Raw genomic sequence first — 22,773 nt, 5'->3', positions numbered from 1 at the left:
TGTTTGGCAAAAGAATTATATTATGCTCAAGTCCCAAAACTATTCTTTGGCAAAAACATATGTTAATATACTAAATTCCCTAACTCATGGTAAACATAAATTTCTTATGAAATATTACCCATCTTTCAAAACTATTTCTTCTACGAGATTTATGGGAATTATACTTATTTTTTTCCATAAATTATTCTAACTACAAAAGCCCATGTATATTGCAAACCCATGGCAAAACTATTCATTTTGTAGGGATTAACAAGCCTAAGAAGGCCAATAACAAGGCCCAGCTAAGACAGTCTAGCCCATGTGCCAAATCCCAACAACTAAAGCTCACATGAATAACTAAAATGGTTAAACCAGCCACAAGTCAAGCTTCATCACAACTAGATTGATAGCTAGGACCTACTGCAATCACATTCAGCTTGTTAAATCAGCATAACTAAACTAACAATTGGGACCCATTGTAATTACCTTCAGCTTGTCAATTCAGGTTAGAGGGACATTTGTCAAGTTGATCTTAAACCCTTCCTTGGCAAGCTGATTTTCATGATTACCGACAGGACATAAAGCTGTGAAGGTTGAAGCTAGCCATGCTCTCTCTCTTCTCCAATACAATCGGCCAAGGAACAAGGGGTTGCCATAACCAAACCATGGAAGCTTTTGGAATCACTTATGAATAGCTCACTACCTTGCAAAAATGTATGTTTCCTGGTTCATGAACCAAGTACATGAACCCAAATAGGGAAACTTAGGGAAATGTGGTTTGGAGGGCACTAAGGAGATCTCCAACAGAGTTTCCAATAAAGGGCTCCAAGATTGACACTTGGCTTGGGTTGACACAATCTACCCTAGCAACTCTAACACTGGCAGCAAATTACCAAGATCATTAGCCTTAATTCATGCTTTAATCTCATTGGCCAAGGACAATCTAGCATTTAATATTAAGTAAAAACTCTAGCTACTATTACCCCAAACAGCAAGAACACCTTAAGTTGAATATACCATTCTTGGCCAAATCCTAGGAATGAATTTTTGAGAATTTTCTGAAGATTGAGACAGATTTTGGCTAAGATTATTTGCTAAACAACCCCTTAAACTCAACTATAAATAGAGCCCTTCATCAAACACCTCAAGAAACACAAACAGAGAAGAACAACTCTCTCATAAACTTCTCTATTTCCCCCTTCCTCTAATTATCTTCTTAAGTTCTTAGTGAGATTCTGAGCTTCTGAATTTTTAGTTTCCAACTTAGAAGCTAAGCTCTTCAGCCCTTATATCACAAATGCCCCTTGTATCACAATTCATAAGCTCCTGTCCATCCCCCAGTAGAAAGTCTTAGCAACTTTGCTAAATACTCTCTCTCTCTCTCTCATTACTTATATTACTAAAATGACTTTCAGTACTCACTATATATACTATATCCATGAGCATATCCTGACATAATAATCTTGCTACGCTAAAATGATCATATACAATATTACTAAAACGATCTTGCTACGCTAGCTGGAATCTCTCTCTCTCTCTCCCTTCATCTCACACTAAGCCTTTTCCATTATTTGCTATAATGGACCCCATAGTATTTGTTTATTCCTTTACAATTGAAGGCTATAATGTATTTGTGACCATAGAGTTTTACTCTCATGTTATTATAATGGAGGACTTTCTTTCAATGGATCCCTCAGATGATGACTTTGGAGATGTTGATACTTTTCTTTAATTTATGAAATAACTAACGGTTAGAAATTTATTCAGTTCTGACTTATTTTACACCTGGAATATTTTACTGCTAGGCTATTTCTTTATTGTAGTGGGCTTTTATGTTATGCTGATGTGTTTGTTGTAGGAAATGTTTTGGGCCTTCCCATAATCCTTGCCAGTCCTAACCTAGGCCTAAGCATAAAAAAGACAAATCTCTCAAAAGTTTTACCGATAGCCTTTGGGCTATGCTTCAAGCCCATTGTCAAGTTTCGATTTAGGCCCCCAACCCAACAACAAACTCATTTGTCAGAGTGAAAACTTTTCTACCCCCGACAACGGTTAGAGTATTAGCATCCGGTTTCTTAAAAAAATCTCATTTTACCACCGCAAAAGCTATTTTATCTATTATACCATATAATTCTACAACACACCTAACATCCTAACACATTAAAATAATATATTTACACTATAAAATATATAATCCAATACCATCTCTCTCATTTCTCTAATTTTTGTCTCTCTTCCTCCCTCTTTCTCTCTCCATCGTGAACACACCAAAAACCTAACACAACCATCCCACCACCTGCCAATCATCAACAACACAAAATTGCCACCACCATCATCAACAACACAACCACCCCCCCCCCCCCCCCCCCCCCCCCCCCCCCGCCCCCACTACTGCACCACCCAAATCAACCAAAAAATCATAACAAACCCAAAATCCAAACTCCACTACCGAGCTTTCTAGTAACACCACCTAATTCTCAAAGACAAATCAAAGAATGAGAAACCAACCGATTTACTAATAGAATCAAATCACCTAATTCTGCCAAGCTTCCCAGTCACACCACCTAATTCTCAAAGACAAATCAAACCAATAGATTTACCAATAAAATCATTGAAAGCACCAAAAAGAGCAAACCTTTGGTTATCTTGCCCAAGAAAGCAAAGAATGAGACAACCTATGATGACTAAGACAACCCGCGACAACCCAGACACACAACCCACACTTACCCACGCCCACCACACCAGTACCACCTATCGACCCAAATAATACACCAAACATCGATCCATGCAGAGAGAGAGCAACCCACACCCACCACCTTCAACCCACACTACTGCTTTCAACAAACGCTAATCCACCGATCCACGCAGAAAGAGAGAGAGCAACCCATGTCGATCCATGCCGATGCCTTCAACTAGAGAGAGATATGGCAACCCTTAAACTTGTTGCCTTCAGAGAGAGAGAGAGAGAGAGAGAGAGAGAGAGAGAGAGGAGGGTCTTGGATGAGAGACAGAGAGAGAAGTGAGTCAAAGGAAAGAGAAAGAATGAATAAAATAGATTATTTTATTTTTACAATTGAGCTACAGTATAGTAGCACAAATTTTTTTACAAGTAGAAGGCGAGTAATGGGCTTTTTTGATGCTTGGATGCTAAATAATACCACCGTATACCATTTGCGTTACCATGTACTGATGCTCTTACTGTAGCTTTGTAAACCATTATTTTATTAATATCCTATTTTTATATTATTATCTTATTTAGTCACTTTTTCTCTCTCTTAAACTGGTATCTCTCCTCCTCTTCTTCCTCATCATTTTCGTTCTCTCCCATATCAGCTCTCACCCAAGTCTTCTTTCTTCATCTCACTCTCCCTCTTCGTTTAAACAACAATCAATCAATGCCCATCCATCTCTGTATCTAGATCGGCTTCTTTTGATGGTTGTGAATGAACTTAAACCAAGATTTAGAAGAACAGGGGAGGCTTCTTTGATTTTCTCCATGGCATTTGTGTTTCATGGTTGTGTTGTTGATCCCGCGAGATAGGCTTTGTGGTTGTGCGAATTATTTTTGTGGTTGAAGTCGAAGTTTGGGTGAGATCAATGGATTTGTTTTGGGTTTCTGTTTTGGTTTAGATTTGGGTATGGGTATTTGATATTTGAGAAGTTTGTGGGTTTGTTGAGGATCAATGATAAACTTGGCTACTAGCAGCAGTAGGGTCAGAATTTGATTTTGTCAAGTTTGTGGGTGTGCTTTTTTTTTATATTTCTAGCTTATGTTTGATTTCTAAGAAAATTTTATTTTGTTAAAGAAAACTTTGGATACTGATATTTTGTTTTGGTGTAGCTTTGCCTGGGTTTTTCATGCTTGTTTGGCTTTAATTAACCTGCTGGAATTTTTTTTTTCTTTTGATAGGAATCTGCTGGAAATTTTTGTTGATGGGGGCGGTAGCTTTTGGTTGAGGTAAAATAGACATTTAATTGGGATGTATATGTGTAAGCCCCTTTGTTTTTTCCTCTCATCCGTGTTGTATCTTCCAATGTGCTGTCTCTTTCAATTTTTTCTCCATGAATTATCTATTCTTTAATTATCATCATCAATTCTCAATGTTTTTATTTTTTTTTTAATGGAATACTCATTTTATTGAATATTGCAAATATCACTTATATAATAATAATTATTATTATTAATTTCAGTCATTCGCTTTGAGAACTTATCTGGGGGATTATTATTAATTTTATTGAAGATGCATTGTGGGCGAAAGTAATTCTAAATAAATATTGCTCCCATTCAAGAATTAGATCAAGGGATCCTGAAACTTCCATCGTCTCCCAATTGGAAAGCCATTCGCTTGGGTTTTCCTATATTCCAAAAAGGGATTTCTTGGGGGATTGGTAATGGATCTGGAGTAAAGGTGTGGAATGATAATTGGATTAAAGGTGATTCTCTTAGGGAGATGATTGAAGGGCCTCTTAGGCAAGGAGAACAAAATTTGACAGTTGCAGATTTGTGTTGTGGTCAAATTTGGAAATGGGAGCTGATTTCATTTGATCTCCCTCAGCCTATTAAAGAAAGGATTAAAGCAGTTCCAATTCAATTACATGGAAGTGGGAGAGATACTTTGATGTGGAAATTCTCCAATAATGGAGAATTTACTTCTAGTTCAGCCTACCGGTTGGCAAATCAAGGGGAGGAACCTGTCACTTAATTTCATGGCCTTTGGATATGGAAATTAGATATTTTGCCGAGAATTATAAATTTCCTTTGGCTGTGTTTGCATGGTAGTATTCCAGTGAAGGTTGTCCTTGCTGAAAGAGGCATAAATTGTGACAAGGTTTGTCCTCTGTGTAGAGTTCAGGATGAAACTATAGTCCACCTTCTTCGTGAATGTGTTGTTGCTCATGATTTATGGAGGAAATTGGAGGTTCCTCCGTCTCTTGTTAGTTCCTTCTCTGATAATTTTGAAGTTTGGTTGAAGATTAATTGTTTAAGTGAAGTAAGGCATAAAGGATCCACTCCTTGGTACTTCCTTTTCCTTTTTGCTGTTTGGAATTTGTGGAAAAACAAGAACAAAGTTATGTTTGACAACTCTATTCCTAACACAATGCTTGATAGGGTGTGTCTTGGCCAAGCTAAGGAATATTTTTACTGTGTTAGTAAAGCCAAGCAAGTCACGTCTAGGACTATTATCCCTATTAAATGATGCAAGCCTAGTTCGGGTTGGCACAAACTCAACACAGATGGTGTTTCACTTGGAAACCTAGGCAGAGCTGGTGGTGGAGGTATAATTAGAAATAGTGATGGAGTGTGGATTAGGGGTTACTTGAGATCAATTGGGTACACTACAAGTGTCATGGCTGAATTGTGGGCCTTAAGAGATGGGTTATCTCTTGCTATTCAGCTGGGTATTAGTAAGTTGGAAGTAGAACTTGATGCCATGGTAATAGTGGAGATGTTAAATAATACTGACCACGCTAATAAAAAATTGTCTCCATTGCTTCTTGACTGCAGATCTCTCATGGCAAGCATCACACAAGTTCGGGTAGCTCATGTGTTTAGAGAGGCGAACAGGTGTGCTGATTACTTGGCTAAGAATGGGTGCTACATGAGGGAGGATTTTGTTATTTTTGATGTTTCCCCCTCTAATGAATTAGATGGTTTACTTGTATTTGATAGAAATGGTCTGTACAGTTATAGACATGTAACCTCTACTTTGGCCTCTGTGGCTGGTTTGTAACTTCTTTTGTTGTTTAATATTATGCCTATTAATCAAAAAAAAAAAAAAAAATTCAGTCATATCACGGTGATATGGGATGTATTAATGAATAACATCTCTGTACTGTACTCAGCACTGAGGTATTGTTCATAAATTAATTTGGTCTACAAATTGTTGAACTAATGCAAATCGGTTTAACGTAAGTTTACCCATATATGTCATAAACTTTTGGTTTATAAAGCTGGATGGGAATGCTCTCAACCATTAACATTAAGATGCAAAATTTTAATTTCATCGAGAAAAAGTATATGGGGACAATAAAATCTCTAAACATTATAACAACAACTTTGTTTTGAGTTGTAGTAAGATTGAGTATAATCTTTTCTAAGATGTTATAAGATTTTGTTGTAAATTTGTTGATCCTGTCATCAGCAATTAAATATAATGCTTTTGCTTTAAGAAATAGAAGAAAAAGGAATAAAAGAGAAACAAACTTGTCTTCTTGAGGCAAATTAGGACCAATATGAACCTATCAAATAAATCTTTTAAAACAAGAAGAAAAGAACGAGTCAAAAAAAAAAAAAAAAAAAAAAAAAAAAAAAAAACAAGAAGAAAAGAACCTAATGTTTACCTCAGCTTCTCAGAAGTCTTCAGTTTGACCGTGAGCTTGCGTAGTAAACCAACTACCAAAAAAGTTGTTTACTTTTGTCCAAGTGGAGTAGTTTTGAGCAGATGTCAAGGTTCAAAGTCAAGATTGTAGAAAAGAAAACGCTTGGAAAATAATTACACACCTAATCCATATAATATTAAATATGGTTTAGAAATTGGAAATCGTAGTATTGATTTGTCAATTGTCAACATTGATTTTTCTTCTTTCTTTATATAGTGAGTTCAGCCCCAAGAGGGAGAGGGAGAGAGGGAGAGGGAGAGTGAGAGATTCAAATAATCTCTTAAATAAGGCTTGATCATATACCTATATGTTTTGGATAAATTGTACAGCTTTTTTCCACCTTTTTGACCTATCAATGTTGTTTAATCACAAATGGAGCCTATTAGTTGATCCATCAACAAGCACCTGAAATGCTTTCAGACTATGCAGGACATATTATCTATTCTCCATGTCTAAGTGAAAAAAGAAATAAAAAAAATGCAGGAGATAGCCCTCTGGTAAGAAATTATTCGATTTTTTTTTTTTTAGGGCAAGAAACAACAAAGAAAAGTTCTTATGCTACGCAAGATTAAGCAAAAGAACAAACTACAATAAGTACAAGAAAATGACGCAGTTGACGCCTCTTGCCAAGATGTGAAATGACTTATTCTAAGAAACTGCTTACGGACAAGAAGAAGAACAAAATATAACAATCGTCCTTCTCTCAATGAAAATGTAGGAGGGGTTTAATGGTGAGCAATTGCTCACTGAGCCAACCTAATAAACAGGAACTGTCCTGCTATTAAAAGAAGATGTTTGTTCCAATTCTGGACCTTCTCCATTTTCATCCTCATTCTCCCTAGACATCTCCTCCAAAGATTTACCTTTCGATTCAGGCACCAAGAAAGTAAACAAAATTCCCAAGAAGTTGATTCCACCCAACACAAGGAGTGAATTCTTCACTCCAATTCCAGCAGGGTACCCTGCATCTGTTTTGGTCTTGTCCTGGCTTTGAGCCAAATACAAAAACCCAAATGCACCAACCATAGCCCCAAGTTTCCCAGATGCTGCTGATATGCCGTGGCAAGTAGACCTCAATCTAGCCGGGAAAATCTCAGCTGGCACAACAAATGTGGTGGCATTAGGCCCGAAATTTGCAAAGAAGAAAGTTAACGAATACATCATCACAAATCCAATGCGGTTATCCTTATGAGTCCAGTGGTTGTATGGAATGGCCAGGGCAAACATAAACACTGTCATGAAGAAGAAACCCATCAGTTGGATAGCAAACCTTCCTATCTTGTCAATGAAAGCCACTGTAAACCAGTACCCTGGGACAGTACTGCACAAAGCAATCAGTGTTTGTGCCCTTGCAATTCTATAAACCTCCTCGATGGCATTCATGGTCTTTGCAGGAGGAATCCATCCAATTGCACTGAAAATATCCTTTTGGAACAGATTTTGGCTGTAAAATGCAATGTCAAGCAAGAACCATGTGCTTGTTGTCCCAAGCAAGTGAAGTCCATGGCGACGAAGAAACTCCCTTGAGAACAAACCAAATGCATTGGCTGGTTTTTCAGTTATTTGTTCTACCTTTTGTTGTTCTGCTTCAAGGTCAACCTGAAGGACCTTTGACATATCAGATGCAGCCTGTTTTGCATTCTTGGCAACAAGGGCTGTGTAACGGGCTGTTTCAGGCATCTTCATCCTCCAGTAATAAGTGAGTGCAGCAGGAAGTGCTCCAACCATTAGAATAATCCTCCAAACAAAATCTGCTTGTGAAACAGTTGAGCCAGGTGCATCAACCTCATAGGCTGGAGCGTCAAACCTGGCCTTAAATGCGGATGAAATAATAATTGCAAATATACCACCAGCCATAATTCCAAAGCCCTGCATAGCAAAGACTGCAGCAATGAAGGCACCACGAGTCTTTTTATTAGCATATTCGGACATGATGGTGGCAGAAAGTGGGTAGTCACCACCAATTCCAAAACCAAGCCAGAACCGGAAGAAGCAAAGTGTTGCCATGACAGAGTTTGCATTGTGGCCGAAGGAAAGACCTGAAGCAACAGAGCATATAACCATGAGCATGAGAGTCATACCATAGACTCGCTTCCGGCCCATCTTATCTCCAAGCCACCCGAAGAAGAGCTGACCAGCTAGAGTTCCACAGAATGCTACACCATTAACAGCAGCTGAGACATTGGGAGGCAACGTGCCAGGCTTTGCTGCTCCATCAACATGGTAGTATATGCGGCCAAGCAACTTTGTCACAAGAGAGATGCAAAATAAATCATATGCATCGGTGAAGAATCCCATTCCAGCAATGATGATTGCAGTAAAATGATACCATTGTGTTTTTGCTACATCAAGCGCATTTAGCACCTGTAAATTGTCCTTGGCCATGGTGTTTGGTCACTCAAAATCTTTAAAACTCTTCACTCTGTTTCTCACAAGAGTGCTTCTCTGCAAAAATTGAAGAAGGTTAAGTTCATGAGTGACCACCAAATTATGAGATCTTTTAACAAAACAAGAAAGAATTCAACCAAACTGATTTATTAAATTCTTATCTAGGGGAGGTTTTATTTTAGTTAATCATATTGAATTATATCATTAATAACCTTATGTTTTAATTTTGATTTAAGATTCCAAGACCCAACATTAAGGGTCAAAAAGATATATATAAAGAATATAAAAACATTGCATATGATTATTTAAATTATGATGACGAAGATGTTGAAAAAGAAATCTCTTATGGTTCTCAGCTTGAGAAAAGAATCGTTTTGAATCTTCAAGATCTTGTATCTGGACTATTTTGAAAAGGAAAAAAAATTATGTAATACTGGACTTGTCAAAGTAAAATAAATAGGTATTATTAGTCAAACAACACAAGAAGAGTAGGTCCAACTGCTCCACTTTTTCTTCCCCTCTTTTGGAAATTTAGAGGGCCATTAAGCTCAGATAATTAGCAAGCTTCATCCAGAAAAATTAAATAAAACATAACAAAAAATGACTCATTGTGCAAATGAAAAGGCTCAAGAAGATGAAGCAACAAGGAAAGTTATCTGCGGTGGAACAGTTCATACCTCCATCACTACAGGAAAAGCTTAAAAAAAAAAGCTTATAGCCGTAAAAGTCTTATGAATCAGTCTCTCTCTCTAGAGTCTAAAGTAAAACCTCCATTACTACAGGAAAGTAAAAGAAAAAAAAGGAGGTAAATCCTATGAAATCACTCTCTCTCTCTCATGATAATCACATACATACTAGTCAACCCCACATAAAAGTCTAAAAAAAGCACACGGAACCATCATGACTTGTAGATTCAACAGAAATCTACCAAACAATATATAATTATACATTTAATATAAGAACCAAAAAGTAAAAACTAGGTAGCACTAATATATGTGTAAAAGGTAAAAATATGAGAGTGGTCGCAAACCAACAACATAAATAAAGATTAAGATTTAGAAGAAAAGATTATGAATTTCAAGGTAAGATTTTAAAGTATAAATATAAACAAAATATATATATATATATATATATATATACACACACACACATATCCTTTTAGAAAGATAAGACACTGAAAAAAAACTTCAACTTCTACAAATAATTAAAGCCCTGTTGATTCCCAGCAAAAAAAGAAAAAAAGAAAAAAAGAAAAAGCCCTGTTGATGAAATTGGAAATGAGTGTAGAATTGGCAAAGCTACAAGGAAGGTCTCAACTTTCAGACATGTTGAAGCATATAGTGAAGATTCTTTCTGGAAAATTAAATTGCTTCACATGATCCTTGGCTGTGTAAATTCTAAATTAACAGAGTAAAGCCAAAAATGACAAACATTCAAAAGAAAATCAGGTAGATTATAATCCGAAAGATTAACACCCAACTTTAGTTCAAATAACAAAATTTCGACCCGTCAATCTTGCTAATAATTGTTATGTCCACGTCAAAACCATTTAAGGAAAATCACTTATATGAATGAGTTAGAGAAAACATATTATCGCTTACCTTTCTTTTTTATTTATTTATTTTAAATGGGTGTCAATCATTTACATTAAACTTTTCATTGGACACAAAAAGATACCCCCTTTCTCACCAAAAGATAAAGCCATAGTTTGTCGATATTAATGATTAAGAAATATGTTCTATGAATACTTCAAAAATTCTAGTTTTATAACTGTTACGTTTTTCAAGTTTTTATTTTATTTTATTTTATTATTTTTTTAAGATTATAAAAAAAGCTATAGTATTGAGTATTGACATTAGGACAAGAAAAAACAAACCAACATAAAATGTTGTTACAGGAGACATTTACGAATTCAGGAAAAGTTATTAGCAAAAACATATATCCAAGAAAAGAAGAATCATAGGATGTTTGGACACAGAATACTGACCTGAAGCTTTTTTATGTATCTGAGAATCCGAAGCAAAGAAAGAGTGGAAAACGGAGAGAGAGAGAGAGAAAAGGTGTGTTTGTTGGAAAGAGAGCAAGCAAGTGAGCAGAGCAAAGGATGCGAAAGAGAATATTAGAGATGGTGGTGAGCAAACGAGAAGGCGGAACCTTATATTTATACCAAAACACCAAATGCACGGTTCTCAATAACCTTCCAATCAGTAATCACCAGCATATTTCTTAAGTCCACACTCCTTTTTTTTTTTTTTTTTTGGGTCAAATTAATACATACGCCGCATTTCCTCTCTCTTCGTTGCATACTTGCTTTTTTATTTTTATTTTATTTTATTTGAGAGAGCATGTTTATAATACCCCTCCGTCCTTTTTTTTTTAATTATTGTTTTTTATTCTATTTTAAGATGTCTCAAAATATTATCATATTTTTAAAAATAAAAGTTATTAATTTACTAATGTTCTTATTATGCTTATATTAATTTACTAATTCAATTTTTTGATAAATTTTTTTAAAAATAATTTTGGAAACTTATACATTTTTAAAAGATAGATAAGACAATAAATGATGTTCTCTTAAAAAGTTTGACTTTTCCAATACGACAAAAAAAGTGGACGGAGGGAGTAACTTTTATGCTAGCTTCGTGTTTATTAAGAGTTTGGTTTGTAGTTGAATCAACCAGTTCGATCCGATTTTTAAAACTATGTCATAACTTAAAGTCACAATTTTAAATATGAAGATGATGATTTCAAGTCATGATTTCAGTTCAAAAATGAACAACTTGTGTGCAACAAGTATTACCCTTTGAGTTGTTGCAATTTTTAATTATCTGATTGTGTGTCATAAACAAAAAAGTAGTGAGTTCATATAAAATTAATTGTTTATCACTCACAGCAGACCACTTCACAAATTGTAATAAAAGTTGTGATAGTAGTCTAAGCAAAAGAGTTACTTTTACTTTGGTTAGTTTTACACATTAATTATCTTATTAGTATTTGTTTTTGGTTTTGGTTTTTTATTGATTAATTACTAATAATAATTTATTAGTGAAATCATAATTAGGGGGGTTGATTTTTCTACTTAAAAGCTGGTCCCAACATAGGACTTCTTCTGTCCTCCACTAACATTTGCCTTTTTCATTCTAAAGTTATTTGCAGTAAAACTCAAACGATGTCAAACTTGGAGTCCAAAGCGTGGGTGTGTTACATGAATTGGCTGCGCAACGCATAGACATAGTGGAATGTAGTTTCGGGGAAAGCCTTATTTTTCCCATGTGCTAGTAAGGAAAGTAAAGCAACACAATGCCCCAATGGGTTAGTAAATAGCAGCATTCCAGCTTAAGTTAGGATGTTTTAGTATATATTAGTATATTCTTTTCTCAACAAAAAAGAAAAAGAAAGAATATTCCCAAAAAATAAGTAGATCTTAAGATATTCTCATAAACAAATTAGGATATTCTTATAATTACCTATTAATGCTGTTTAGACTATAAATTACTCAAAAGTCTGTACAATGCACTGGAAAATTTAACAAAATATTTATTATTATTTTTTGTCTGGCAATAAAATTTAATAATTATAGTTGTCATTTATAATTATAATCTTTTAAATTTTGTGTCTTCATATGAAACTTAATACTTATGATATTTATTAATAGGTCATTATGATAGTTTTTAATTTTTTTTTTTATTTAAAATTTTGCCAAGATTCTAATGGATGGTTTAAAAATAGAATGAATTTAAACTCAATTAAAAATTGTAAATTAGACAAAGGTCTTGTAGGTTAATTGGTATCTCCCCATGTACAAGGGGAAAGAGATTTTGAACTGCAAACTGGGTTAGCCACTAAGACAAGCTATGGTTAGCATAAAAGAAATTTTTTTGGTTAGAAATTCCGAATTTTCTTTGGGGCTAAGCAATTAAGCATAACAATTTAGTACTTTCAGATTTGAAAACAAAAGGGGTTCCTTTCAATATATGTTCTTAAAATCGTTACAATGCTTTCACAGGGCAATACCATACTTCTAAGCAATACCATATTGGATATTGCGAATTGAATTTGAAGAAGTCTATACGGCATTATTGCATCAATGTACGCAAGTCAATGGCATATTGGTACATGGTATGAACGCTACAATGTCCGTCCATTGTTGAAGCCCTAGGAATTGGCTACATGAAAACGATTGTTTAGCCATCATTCTTTGTGTGTGTGTGTGTGAAAGCTTATACTAATTATCAAAGGGATCAACAATAAATTAGGACGTCTTTTAGATTTTAAAAAAGGAACAATTTGAATTTAAACAATTCTATATAGTCGAATTTCAAGACAATAAACTCCTAAATTCTCAAGCGATTTAGTTTAACTCATAAAGTCTTTTGTCATAGGATAAAAGAAATGTGGTTTAAATCTTTTTTTTTTTAAGAGAGTTTCAACCTATGGCGTCCACTCCTAGTAATAACATTTTATCATCGAATAAGACACCAATTGGTTTTTGATATATGCAGGGATTGAATCCTAGATCTCTTATTCAACCATCAGAGACTTTACTAGTTGAGTTAACTAGTACTCACTCATTTAAATCCCATTTACACAAAAAAATTGATTAGTATCTTAAGTCTTGACTTGTTTTTTGGAGAGAAAGTTTCAACTTATGACATAAAAACTGATCTATATCTTCCTTAAATGCAAATCTGAAATTTTTTAACATGAAAACTGATTTGTACCTTCCTTAGATACAGATTTGATTTTTTTTTAAACATAGTAGATTTTGAAATAATAAAGGAAAGTTATAAGAAGCGATGTTTCGTTTGTTTGATTCATAAGTAGTGATGTCTCGTTTGTTTTGTTTAATGCAAGTAGCGTAGGTTTATTTCATGAGTGTTGTCCTCCTCTAAAAGATCCTTTTTTATTTTATTTCACATAAAAACAGATCTAATTTTTCGAGTTCTCTACAAATCTAGATTTTTTATTATTATTTTATTTAATTAATTTATTATTATTATTTTTTACTTATAAAAAAAATCTTTATCTTCCTTTGATGCAGATTTGAGATTTTTAAAACACAAAAACAAATTTGAATTTTCTTAAAAGAAGAGGACACATTCATAAATAGATTTATGTGACTTAGTTTGGTTAAGTGTCTCATGTATGCAACATATCATTCATATTATATTATAAAGGGGTACATTGGTCATGAGAGTCTGGAAGACCAGACTCTGTCTGGGCGGAATGGGTGCCCAACACCTTCCCATTCCGTAACCTAGCATCCAAATTTAGTGTTTTTGGATAGGTAGACCTAGGCTTTATCTTTGTTTTTATTTTTGGATAGTTTGTAACTAGGACCCAAAGCCTTGTAATATTCAATTTATCAAGTTTGTATTTTTTTTTATTCAATCAATGAGAATGGAACAATTCAGTCATGTAAAGTTGTATTTAATTTTTTTTTCTTATTTTTTAGTATAAAAATAAGTGGCGACTCTACACCACTTACCCAAAAAGAAACGTGCCCTTAAAAAGCACCCAAATCTCTTTTTTGAGAGCACCTGAAGTTTGCGGTCTATCACAGTGGCGACTCTACTGGGGATGTCGAGGGCTAAGCTTTGTATTAGACATAAGTGACCAAATGTGTACCCTCTTGTTTTGCATGGTCTTGCATGATATTGTTGTTTGTTTGTTTATTTATGTTTGTTGAGATATTGTATGATATTTTGTTTTATGTGTTGTTTGTTAAGAGCTTTCCCTAACTATCATAGTGTGCGTGTTTGTTTGGTTGATTGATTGATGTGGATGGGGACCTAGCTTTGATTAACCCAACCAAGCCTATCATTAGGGGAGAATTTGGTCAAGATCCAAAGGAAGGCTGCAAAGAGAACCTAGGGCCGACACTCAAGCTAGTAGCTCCAGTTCCTAGCCCATCACTCCCATTATGGTACTGAAGCCCGTCAGCATAGAAGATACTCCGTTGCTACAACATCACAATCTTGTATTCAACCTACAAGACAGTTCAAGCCATAAGAAGTCTGAAGCTCCTAACATTACGGCAGAAGAGGGAGAACACCTGAACACTGAAGAACCCATGAACACCCAAGAGCTACTCAACACCATGGTATTTAGTCAAATCTAGTTGAGGGAGGACATGAACCTTATGGTACAACAGTTTCAAAGTCTAAAGAGTAACCAAGAGGAGAACAAGGTTGACCATAATCCACCAACCATGAAGAGTGAGAAGAAGATCAACAAAAGAATGAACAAAATGGAAGAGATGATTCGAAGAGCTTGTAAGATGGAAGACCTCATGGACTACCAATTCCTCTCACTTTTCCCTGATGTGAGACTGCCTCCCAAGTTCAAGATGCCGACCTTGGACAAGTTTGACTGGACTAGTTGCTCAAAGTCCCATTTAAAGATGTATATGAGGGCCATGTAGCTCCTAGGTGCAACTGAAGAACTACTTGCTCAAATGTTCCAAAACACTCTGACTGGAGCCGCTCTTAGATGACCTCAATCTAGATGATACTAGAGAAAGGAGTTGGAAGGACATTTGTCGTGAGTTTCACAAGTAATACAAATACAATATAGAGGTGGATATGACAAGAAGGGATCTCGAGACTACGAAGCTAGAGCTGAAAGAATCTTTCGCTACCTTCATTACCAAGTGGAGGTCCAAAACTGCACAGATGATGAATAGGCCAAGTGAAGAAGAACAATTAGTTATGGTTGTAAAGAATTTACTACCTATATACCATAAGTACTTGTTTGCCCAATATTTTCCTAATTTTAAAACTTTGATTGTTGCTGGAACCCAAATTGAGGATGTAATAAATAATGGCACTATAAAGAATGATGACCCACCGAGGTTTAAAAAGAATTTAGGATCTAGTTCTAAGGCTGCAAAAGTTTCTAATATTCATAAAAATGGTCCTTATCAATTGATTACACCCATTGCACCCGTGTGAATATCACAAGGTTCACCTCCAAGGCCTAGGAGGGAATTTCATGAGTTGTATATGCTTGTGAGCCAAGTGTTTGAGAAACTAAAAGCAAAAGGGTTACTAAAGCCCTTAGACCTAAGACCAATTCCAAACCTACCTTCAGGATTTGATGTAAATAAGTGGTGTGCCTACCACCAAGGCCTGGTCATGATACTGATAAGTGTTCTGGCCTTCGTCATGCAATTAAAGACTTAATAGACAACAACGTGATTGCACTACCTATAAGGCCTAACATCACTAACAATCATTTGCCCAACCACAATTTTGGGAGAGGACCAAAGATTAATTGTTTGATGACTGAAGAGGAAAGCAAATTGGACCCATCTGAATTAATCTACGATCTACCTGAATGTTTTATGATGACCTATCAAGAGTTAATGGGAATGACGTCCACTGTAAGGTATGACATATGGAGTGAAGAAGTAGCCGAAACCACAAAATACCCGACATCCATAAATGGGGGGAGACTCTTTAAACCCCAACTAAATCACCCAACATCCATAAAATGGGGGGAGACACTTCAAACACCAAATAAATAACCAAGCATCCCCAAATGAGGGGAGACACTTCGAACCCTAATCAAATAATCAAGCACCTACATACAGGAGGAGACACTTCAAACCCTAATCAAGTAACTTGACATCCACAAATGGGGGGAGACACTTCAAACCCCAAGATACCGACCCTAATGATCCAACAAAAATTGCCCACATCATAAGAGGGATGGGGAGACACTTCAAACCCCCACATTTGGAGACAGATAACCCGATAGAAGCCTTGAATAAATCCACCCAACAAACACTTGCCAAAGAAGATGAGGTCCTCAAGCAACTACAGAAGACACAAGTCAACATATCCTTATAGGGTTTACTCATGCCCTTATACAAGCACCGCCAGAATCTGGTGGACCTTCTCAATAAAATCCAAGTTCCTACAACCATAACTTCTCAAGATTTAAATGCTATAATCGGGTTCATAAATAGGGAACTCACTATTTCCTACTTTGACAAAGATTTGACAAAGAAGGGGAAGCACCACAATGACCCATTGCATATTACTGTGGATGCTAAAGGCAAGAGGATCCTGATGGTTCTAATTGATGATGGAAGTGCCTTAAACGTGTCCTTTAAAGACTGCAAGTAGCTTGGGTCTAAATATTGAAGACTTTGTGCCTACTGATCAGCATGTAAGGGCATATGACAATAGTAGAAGAAAGGTCTTAGGAATTGTAACATTGGAGCTCACTATAGGGCCAATGATCAAGAAAGTGGAATTTCAAGTCCTCAACATAGCTTCATGCTTCAATATGCTCCTTGGGAGACCATGGATCCATGACACAGAGGTCGTACCTTCATCCCTATACCAAAAGGGTTGGTATTCACATGAAGGAGCTATTGTAACCATATATGGCGATATTTTAACTATGCCAAGCCTATTTTTGGTATTGATTTTGAGAAAGAGCCATTGACCTTGGATGGCTTTGAGATTGAGAAGTTTGGTTTTGAAAGAAGAGAAAAAGAAGTAGAGAAGATTCCTATGGAATTTGCTTGCAACAACAACGTGGTAGCAATGATGAGGAAAATGAATTAACTCCCAGGAATGAACTTAGGGAAGACTGTGAAAAAGCTGATTGTTCAAGACCTAATGATTCCTTCTACCACACTACCTTTTGGGCTAGGCTAAAAGCCCACTGATGATGACTTTTAAGAGATGGAGGTGAGAAAGATGGCCTGAGTCAAGGCTAAAGCAAAGGGAATTCCTTGTCCTTCGGAACCCCTAAAGCCCTATACTCCTACATTGAACGGAAAATTTGTCAAAGCTGGAGATAGTCAATGCTATTGGGGATTCCCCGAACCAAGATTTGATCCTGTGACAACAACAATGGTGCCTGGGTTTGAATTACTACTTGATTGCAACAACAAGCTTCCAGAACTAAAGAAGGAAGATACAACTTGGGTCCTTACTGATTGGGTTGATTACATGGACCTTGATGCAATAACTACGCTTTTGGGGGATGCCATTTGCAATATAGAAGAAGAAGAATACTGGGAGGCTTGCCAGCATGCATTGAAAAGTCTGTATGAAGAAAGAACAAGTGATGAAGATGAAAATGAGGGGAATGCCCCTAGTGGTGATGATGAAGGAAGTGATGCCAAGAGTGATAGTAGTAGTGACAACAGCAGCAATGACACTGGACATGGTGATGATGACAGCAATAGTGATAGTGAAAGCAACAATAGTGAAGACTATGATAGCCAATATAGTGGCAATGATTGGGGGTGACCCCCTAGTGATAGAGAATATGAAGATAAGGGGCTTTACTATGAAGACTCTGATGATGATGTAGACTATTATGATGAAGATGTAGAGGATGATGCTAAAACTAAACCTATAGACATGGGAAGCAATGCCAGAAGTTATCAATATAGGCTAGTAAATCTGCTAGAGGACGCAAGAGCCAATGATATAAACTATGATGATCACCCTTATTAGCATCTCTCAGATTAGAGCTGTATTACTGATGTTAGTTCAAGGTCCGGTCCTCGATATGACTAGCATGGTAGAAAGATTCCTAAGTTGGGGCATTCCACAATTCAGAGCTTGGCTCATTGACCTCATACACTGAAGAAGAAGATGACATAGATGCTAGATTGGCTGTTCTAGACCAAAAATTGATGGTCCACAGTCTCAGAATCCTAACACTTGAGAATTCTGAAGGTGATAAGGAGAAGATGGAAAGGGGCGAGTCAGAACACCTCCTTCAACAAACCCACTTGAGCAATAAAGGGAAGCATGATTTGTTTAGTGAGTGGATGGACAACATAGAGCGCTTGGATGATTTTGTGACCGACAAGACCACAGATATGGAGATTGATGACGAAGCCACAAATTATATTGATAAAGACCCCTCAGTACTAATGCTGAGGGAAGAAGGAACTTGCTGGGAGATGCTTGCCATCACTAAAGCCACAACTGAGTTAAAGAATTGGGCATGGGAGGGAACCGCCTACCCCATGGAGGACTCCATAAAGAAAATCAAGACTGTCAAGTTAGGCACTCTTGCCAAGAATATCAAGACCGTCGAGCCAGTCACCCCTGCCAAGAACTTTTTTTCTATCCCCATTGGGTCTATTTCTGCTAGTATTTCTATTTCTGTTAAGTGTGTTTGTGATAGTATTACAGTTGAGTCTGATTTAGTTAAGTCTATTGAGTCTATTGAGTCTGTTGAGAACTCTTTTCCTTATAATATGATTTCTGATTCTACTTATTTGTTGGTTTTGAATGTTTTTATTTCTGAAATTGGTAAAGAAACTCTTAATAATAGCGAATTAAAACAAGGACACTTAGAACCCATAAAAGAAGAAACCTAACCCATTAACCTGGGAATTGATGATGAACCAAAAATGATGCAAGTGGGCAATACTCTAACCACTTATGAGAAAGATGCATTAGTGGTACTACTGACAGAATTTAAAGAGGTATTTGCTTAGTCCTATGAAGACATGCCTAAGATTGATACAGATATAGTACAGCATTGTATTTCAACACATCCGACCATGCAGCCGGTCAAGTAGAAATTGAGAAGAATGAAGCCAAAGTGGACTCTCAAGATCAAGGAAGAGGTCGAGAAATAGTATAATGCAAGGTTCCTGAGGGTGGTCAACTATCTAGAGTGGTTAGCTAATATTGTTTCAGTGCCAAAGAAAGATGGGAAAGTGAGAATGTGTGTAGACTTTCGAGATTTGAATAAGGCCAGCCCAAAAGATGATTTTCCGTTGCCTCACATTGATATCTTGGTTGGTAATACAGCAGGTCATGCCTTGCTATCATTATGAATGAGTTTTTAGGGTACAATCAGATTAAGATGGCTCTAGAAGATATGAAGAAAACCTCATTCATTACTCCATAGGGGACATATTGCTACAAGGTCATGCCATTTGGCCCTAAAAATGCTGGTTCCACCAGTGCTAGAGAAGTCATTATTGTTGTATCTCATAACTACAGATACAACAATGAGAGTTCTACTTGCTTAATACATAGAGGTGACTAGAAAAGAGAATGCAATTTACTACATCAGCAAGAAGATGTTGCCTTACGAAGAAAAGTATTCACCACTTGAGAAGACATGTGTAGCACTTGTATGGGCAACCTGCAAACTCAGACATATATGCTTGCTTACAAGGTTTTGTTGATTGCTAGATCTTTTGAAGTATCAGATGGGAAAACCTGTGTAGGATGGGAAGACGGCTAAATGGGTTTTGCTTTTGTCAGAATTTGATATTAAATATGTGACTCAGAAATTTGTGAAGGGGAGAGCAATTACTGATCACTTAGCCCATTGTTTGCCAGAAGAAGTTGAAGAAATCCAAGGGGACTTTCCAAATGAAGATATCATGGGGAATGAGGTAGAATCATGGAAGATGTACTTTGATGGAGCAACAAATCAAAACGGAAGTGGAATTAGAGTTCTCTTAATTTCTCCAAAAGGGACACACATCCCATTTTCTGGTAGGCTCAACTTTCCTACCACCAACAATGCCATTGAATATGAAGCCTATATTATGGGGTTGCAAGTAGTCCTAGGCCTTGGAGTGAAAGAGTTGGAGGTGTATGGTGACTCAATTTTGATAATCTCCCAGATTTAGAATAAATGGAAGATCAAAAAAGAAATGCTGATGCCTTATCATGAATGTCTTCAGAGGTGGGCATTGAAATTTAGTAAGATCCAATACATTGCCAAGGATGTAGAATTAGATTGAAGATGCTTTAGCAACAATAGCATCCACGATGGAAGGACCTAAGGAAGACGAAACAAGACCGATAGTGGTGGAACAAAAAGAGGAACCAGCTTATTGCATGAAAATAGAAGATGAGGGAAAGAATGGAGAAGGTGAATGGTATTCAGACATTCTACAATATTTCAAGGATGGGACATACCCACCATCTACAGATAAGAATGACCAATTGACCATTGGGAGGTTGTCAACTAATTACATTATTTGTGGTGAGAGGCTTTACAGAAGATCGTATGATTGAATTCATCTTCTTTATGTGACTGCTAAGGAGGTATAGCAAATAATTGAAGACGTTCATGAATCAAGCTATGGGCCACATATGAATGCACAAATGCTATCCCGGAAGATAATGAGACAAGGTTATTACTGGACTACTATGGATGCCAATTGTGTAGCTCATGTTCGAAGGTGCCATCAATGCCAAGTCCATGAAGATCTGAAGCACATGCAATCCATGCCACTACATACCATAACATCACCTTGGCCGTTCTTTACATGGGGGATAGATATTATTGGGAAGATTTCATCCAATGGCCATGAATTCATACTCATAGTCATTGATTACTTCACTAAATGGGTAGAAACTTCCTTATACAAGGTTCTAAACTCAAAGAAAGTTGATCAATTCATCCAAACCAATATCATTTGCAAATATGGGGTACCACATGAAATTATCTCTAACAATGGGCTACATTTTAAAGGAGAAATAGAAAAGTTGCTACGACAATTCAACATTTAGCACCACAAATCTTCACCTACCATCCTCAGACTAATGGAGTAGTTGAAGCTGCTAACAAGAATATAAGGCGAATCTTGAAGAAAAGCACAAAGAATTAATGGAGCAGTTGAGCCACTCCTTATTCATTGGTGTATGGAATGGAAGCAGTCCTCCCCATTGAAATGGGTGTTCGTTCACTAAGGACAGTACTGGAAAGTGAAATCCCTAAAGTAGATTGGTTGCAAAGCAGATATAACCAGTTATGCATGCTAGATGAGAAAAGACTTAAGGCCCTATATCACATTTAGGGATATTATAGGAAGTTCAAGAAAGCTTTTGACAAGAAAGTAAGAATTAGAGATTTGAAGTTAGGGATTTAATGCTGAAAGAGATCCGAGCCCCGATTCAAGATGCAAATGGGAAATTCAAGCAAAATTGGGTAGGCACATATATTATCAAGCATATATACTTTGGGGGAGCAGTAAGGTTGATGAATTTACATGCAAACCCTTTTACTAAATCAACCAACATGGATCAATTGAAGAAATACCACATTTGAGGTGGTAGTCTCAAAGCACCACGGCTGAAGTGGTTGTAAATTATGTTATTTCCCTTCCTAGGTTTGTCAAAAAAAAAAAAAAAAAAAAAAGGTAGGTTGAAAACCCGAAAGGGCAGCCTAGGCAAAAATTAAGGCAAATAAAAAATGAATTGCGTGATGACTTGATCCTTCTACAAAGGGGTTACTTAGGCAACCATGCATTGGTCCAGTCACAATTTCCCCAAGCCCACCATTTGCCCACTAAGCAAAAATCTTTTTCCAAAATTCAAACATTCCGTTAAACCATGTCATTACACAGAATTCAAAAAAACCAAACCCTAAGCCAAACCATAAAAAACCAAACCCTAAGAGCTTGAACCTTATACAAAATCCTTAACCTGCAAGTCCTAAATAATTCCTAAACATAAGAGTTTCACATCAACTTTTAAAATAAACATGTTCAAAGCCAAAAATAAGAAGGTCATTTTGTCTTCAATCTTTTCTCTTTTGGTCGATCATTGATTTCTTCAGTGCTAGATACTTTGTCACTTTTGTCCCTTCTTTTGAATTCATAGTTGTCATTATCGTGTCTTTCCCAATTGTCTCTAAGAAACTATTTTCTCATAGCAACCATCTTAGCCTCTTTGTTAGGAATCTTGTCCACTAACTAGTTAGAGTATTCTGTAGTCATCCTGTGAAAGTGAACCTTGATAAAAGACTGATCCACTCGGTCTGCAATCTCCAAGCCCAACAACATGTTCCTTATAGAAGTAGGATTTTTGTCCATAGGAGTGAAAGACTTTCTTCCTCTTCCACTAGGCATTCTTTGCTCATATTAGAATTGCCACAAGAGTCTGTCCGCCTTATAGAAAGTGGCCCTCCTTAATCCAATTATGAAGATGTGATCTGAACCTGGAGACTGCAGTAGAGGAGGTGGGCACTTCCACCAATAGCAATTCCATCGAATTGAAGGATTGGATTTCT

The 22,773-nt window shown here is 36.4% G+C and overlaps 1 protein-coding gene and 1 long non-coding RNA gene across 2 annotated transcripts; one reads left to right on the top strand and one right to left on the bottom strand.

Moving 5' to 3' along the window:
• Positions 1-3,233: 3,233 nt before the first annotated feature.
• Positions 3,234-5,026, top strand: LOC115961013. The gene is made up of 2 exons (XR_004085281.1): positions 3,234-3,937; positions 4,171-5,026. It is a non-coding gene; the product is annotated as an uncharacterized LOC115961013 (long non-coding RNA).
• A 1,601-nt stretch (positions 5,027-6,627) lies between these two features.
• On the bottom strand, positions 6,628-10,912 carry LOC115960270 (inorganic phosphate transporter 1-4). The gene is made up of 2 exons (XM_031079067.1): positions 10,736-10,912; positions 6,628-8,805 (listed from the first exon to the last, which is right to left on the bottom strand). Exon 2 carries the CDS (start codon positions 8,743-8,745, stop codon positions 7,117-7,119), a length of 1,629 nt encoding a protein of 542 aa, XP_030934927.1. The 5' UTR covers positions 8,746-8,805; positions 10,736-10,912; the 3' UTR covers positions 6,628-7,116.
• Between the last annotated feature and the right edge of the window lie 11,861 nt (positions 10,913-22,773).

This window comes from Quercus lobata, chromosome 9, assembly GCF_001633185.2.
Source record: "Quercus lobata isolate SW786 chromosome 9, ValleyOak3.0 Primary Assembly, whole genome shotgun sequence".
Taxonomy (NCBI): domain Eukaryota; kingdom Viridiplantae; phylum Streptophyta; class Magnoliopsida; order Fagales; family Fagaceae; genus Quercus; species Quercus lobata.
The sequence above is the reverse complement of the archived record's forward strand: the minus strand, read 5'-3'. Positions and strand labels throughout refer to the sequence as shown.

What these genes read in the sequence shown, in the direction of transcription:
- LOC115960270 (XM_031079067.1), bottom strand. Translation starts at nt 8,745, where the DNA reads ATGGCCAAGGACAATTTACAGGTGCTAAATGCGCTTGATGTAGCAAAA.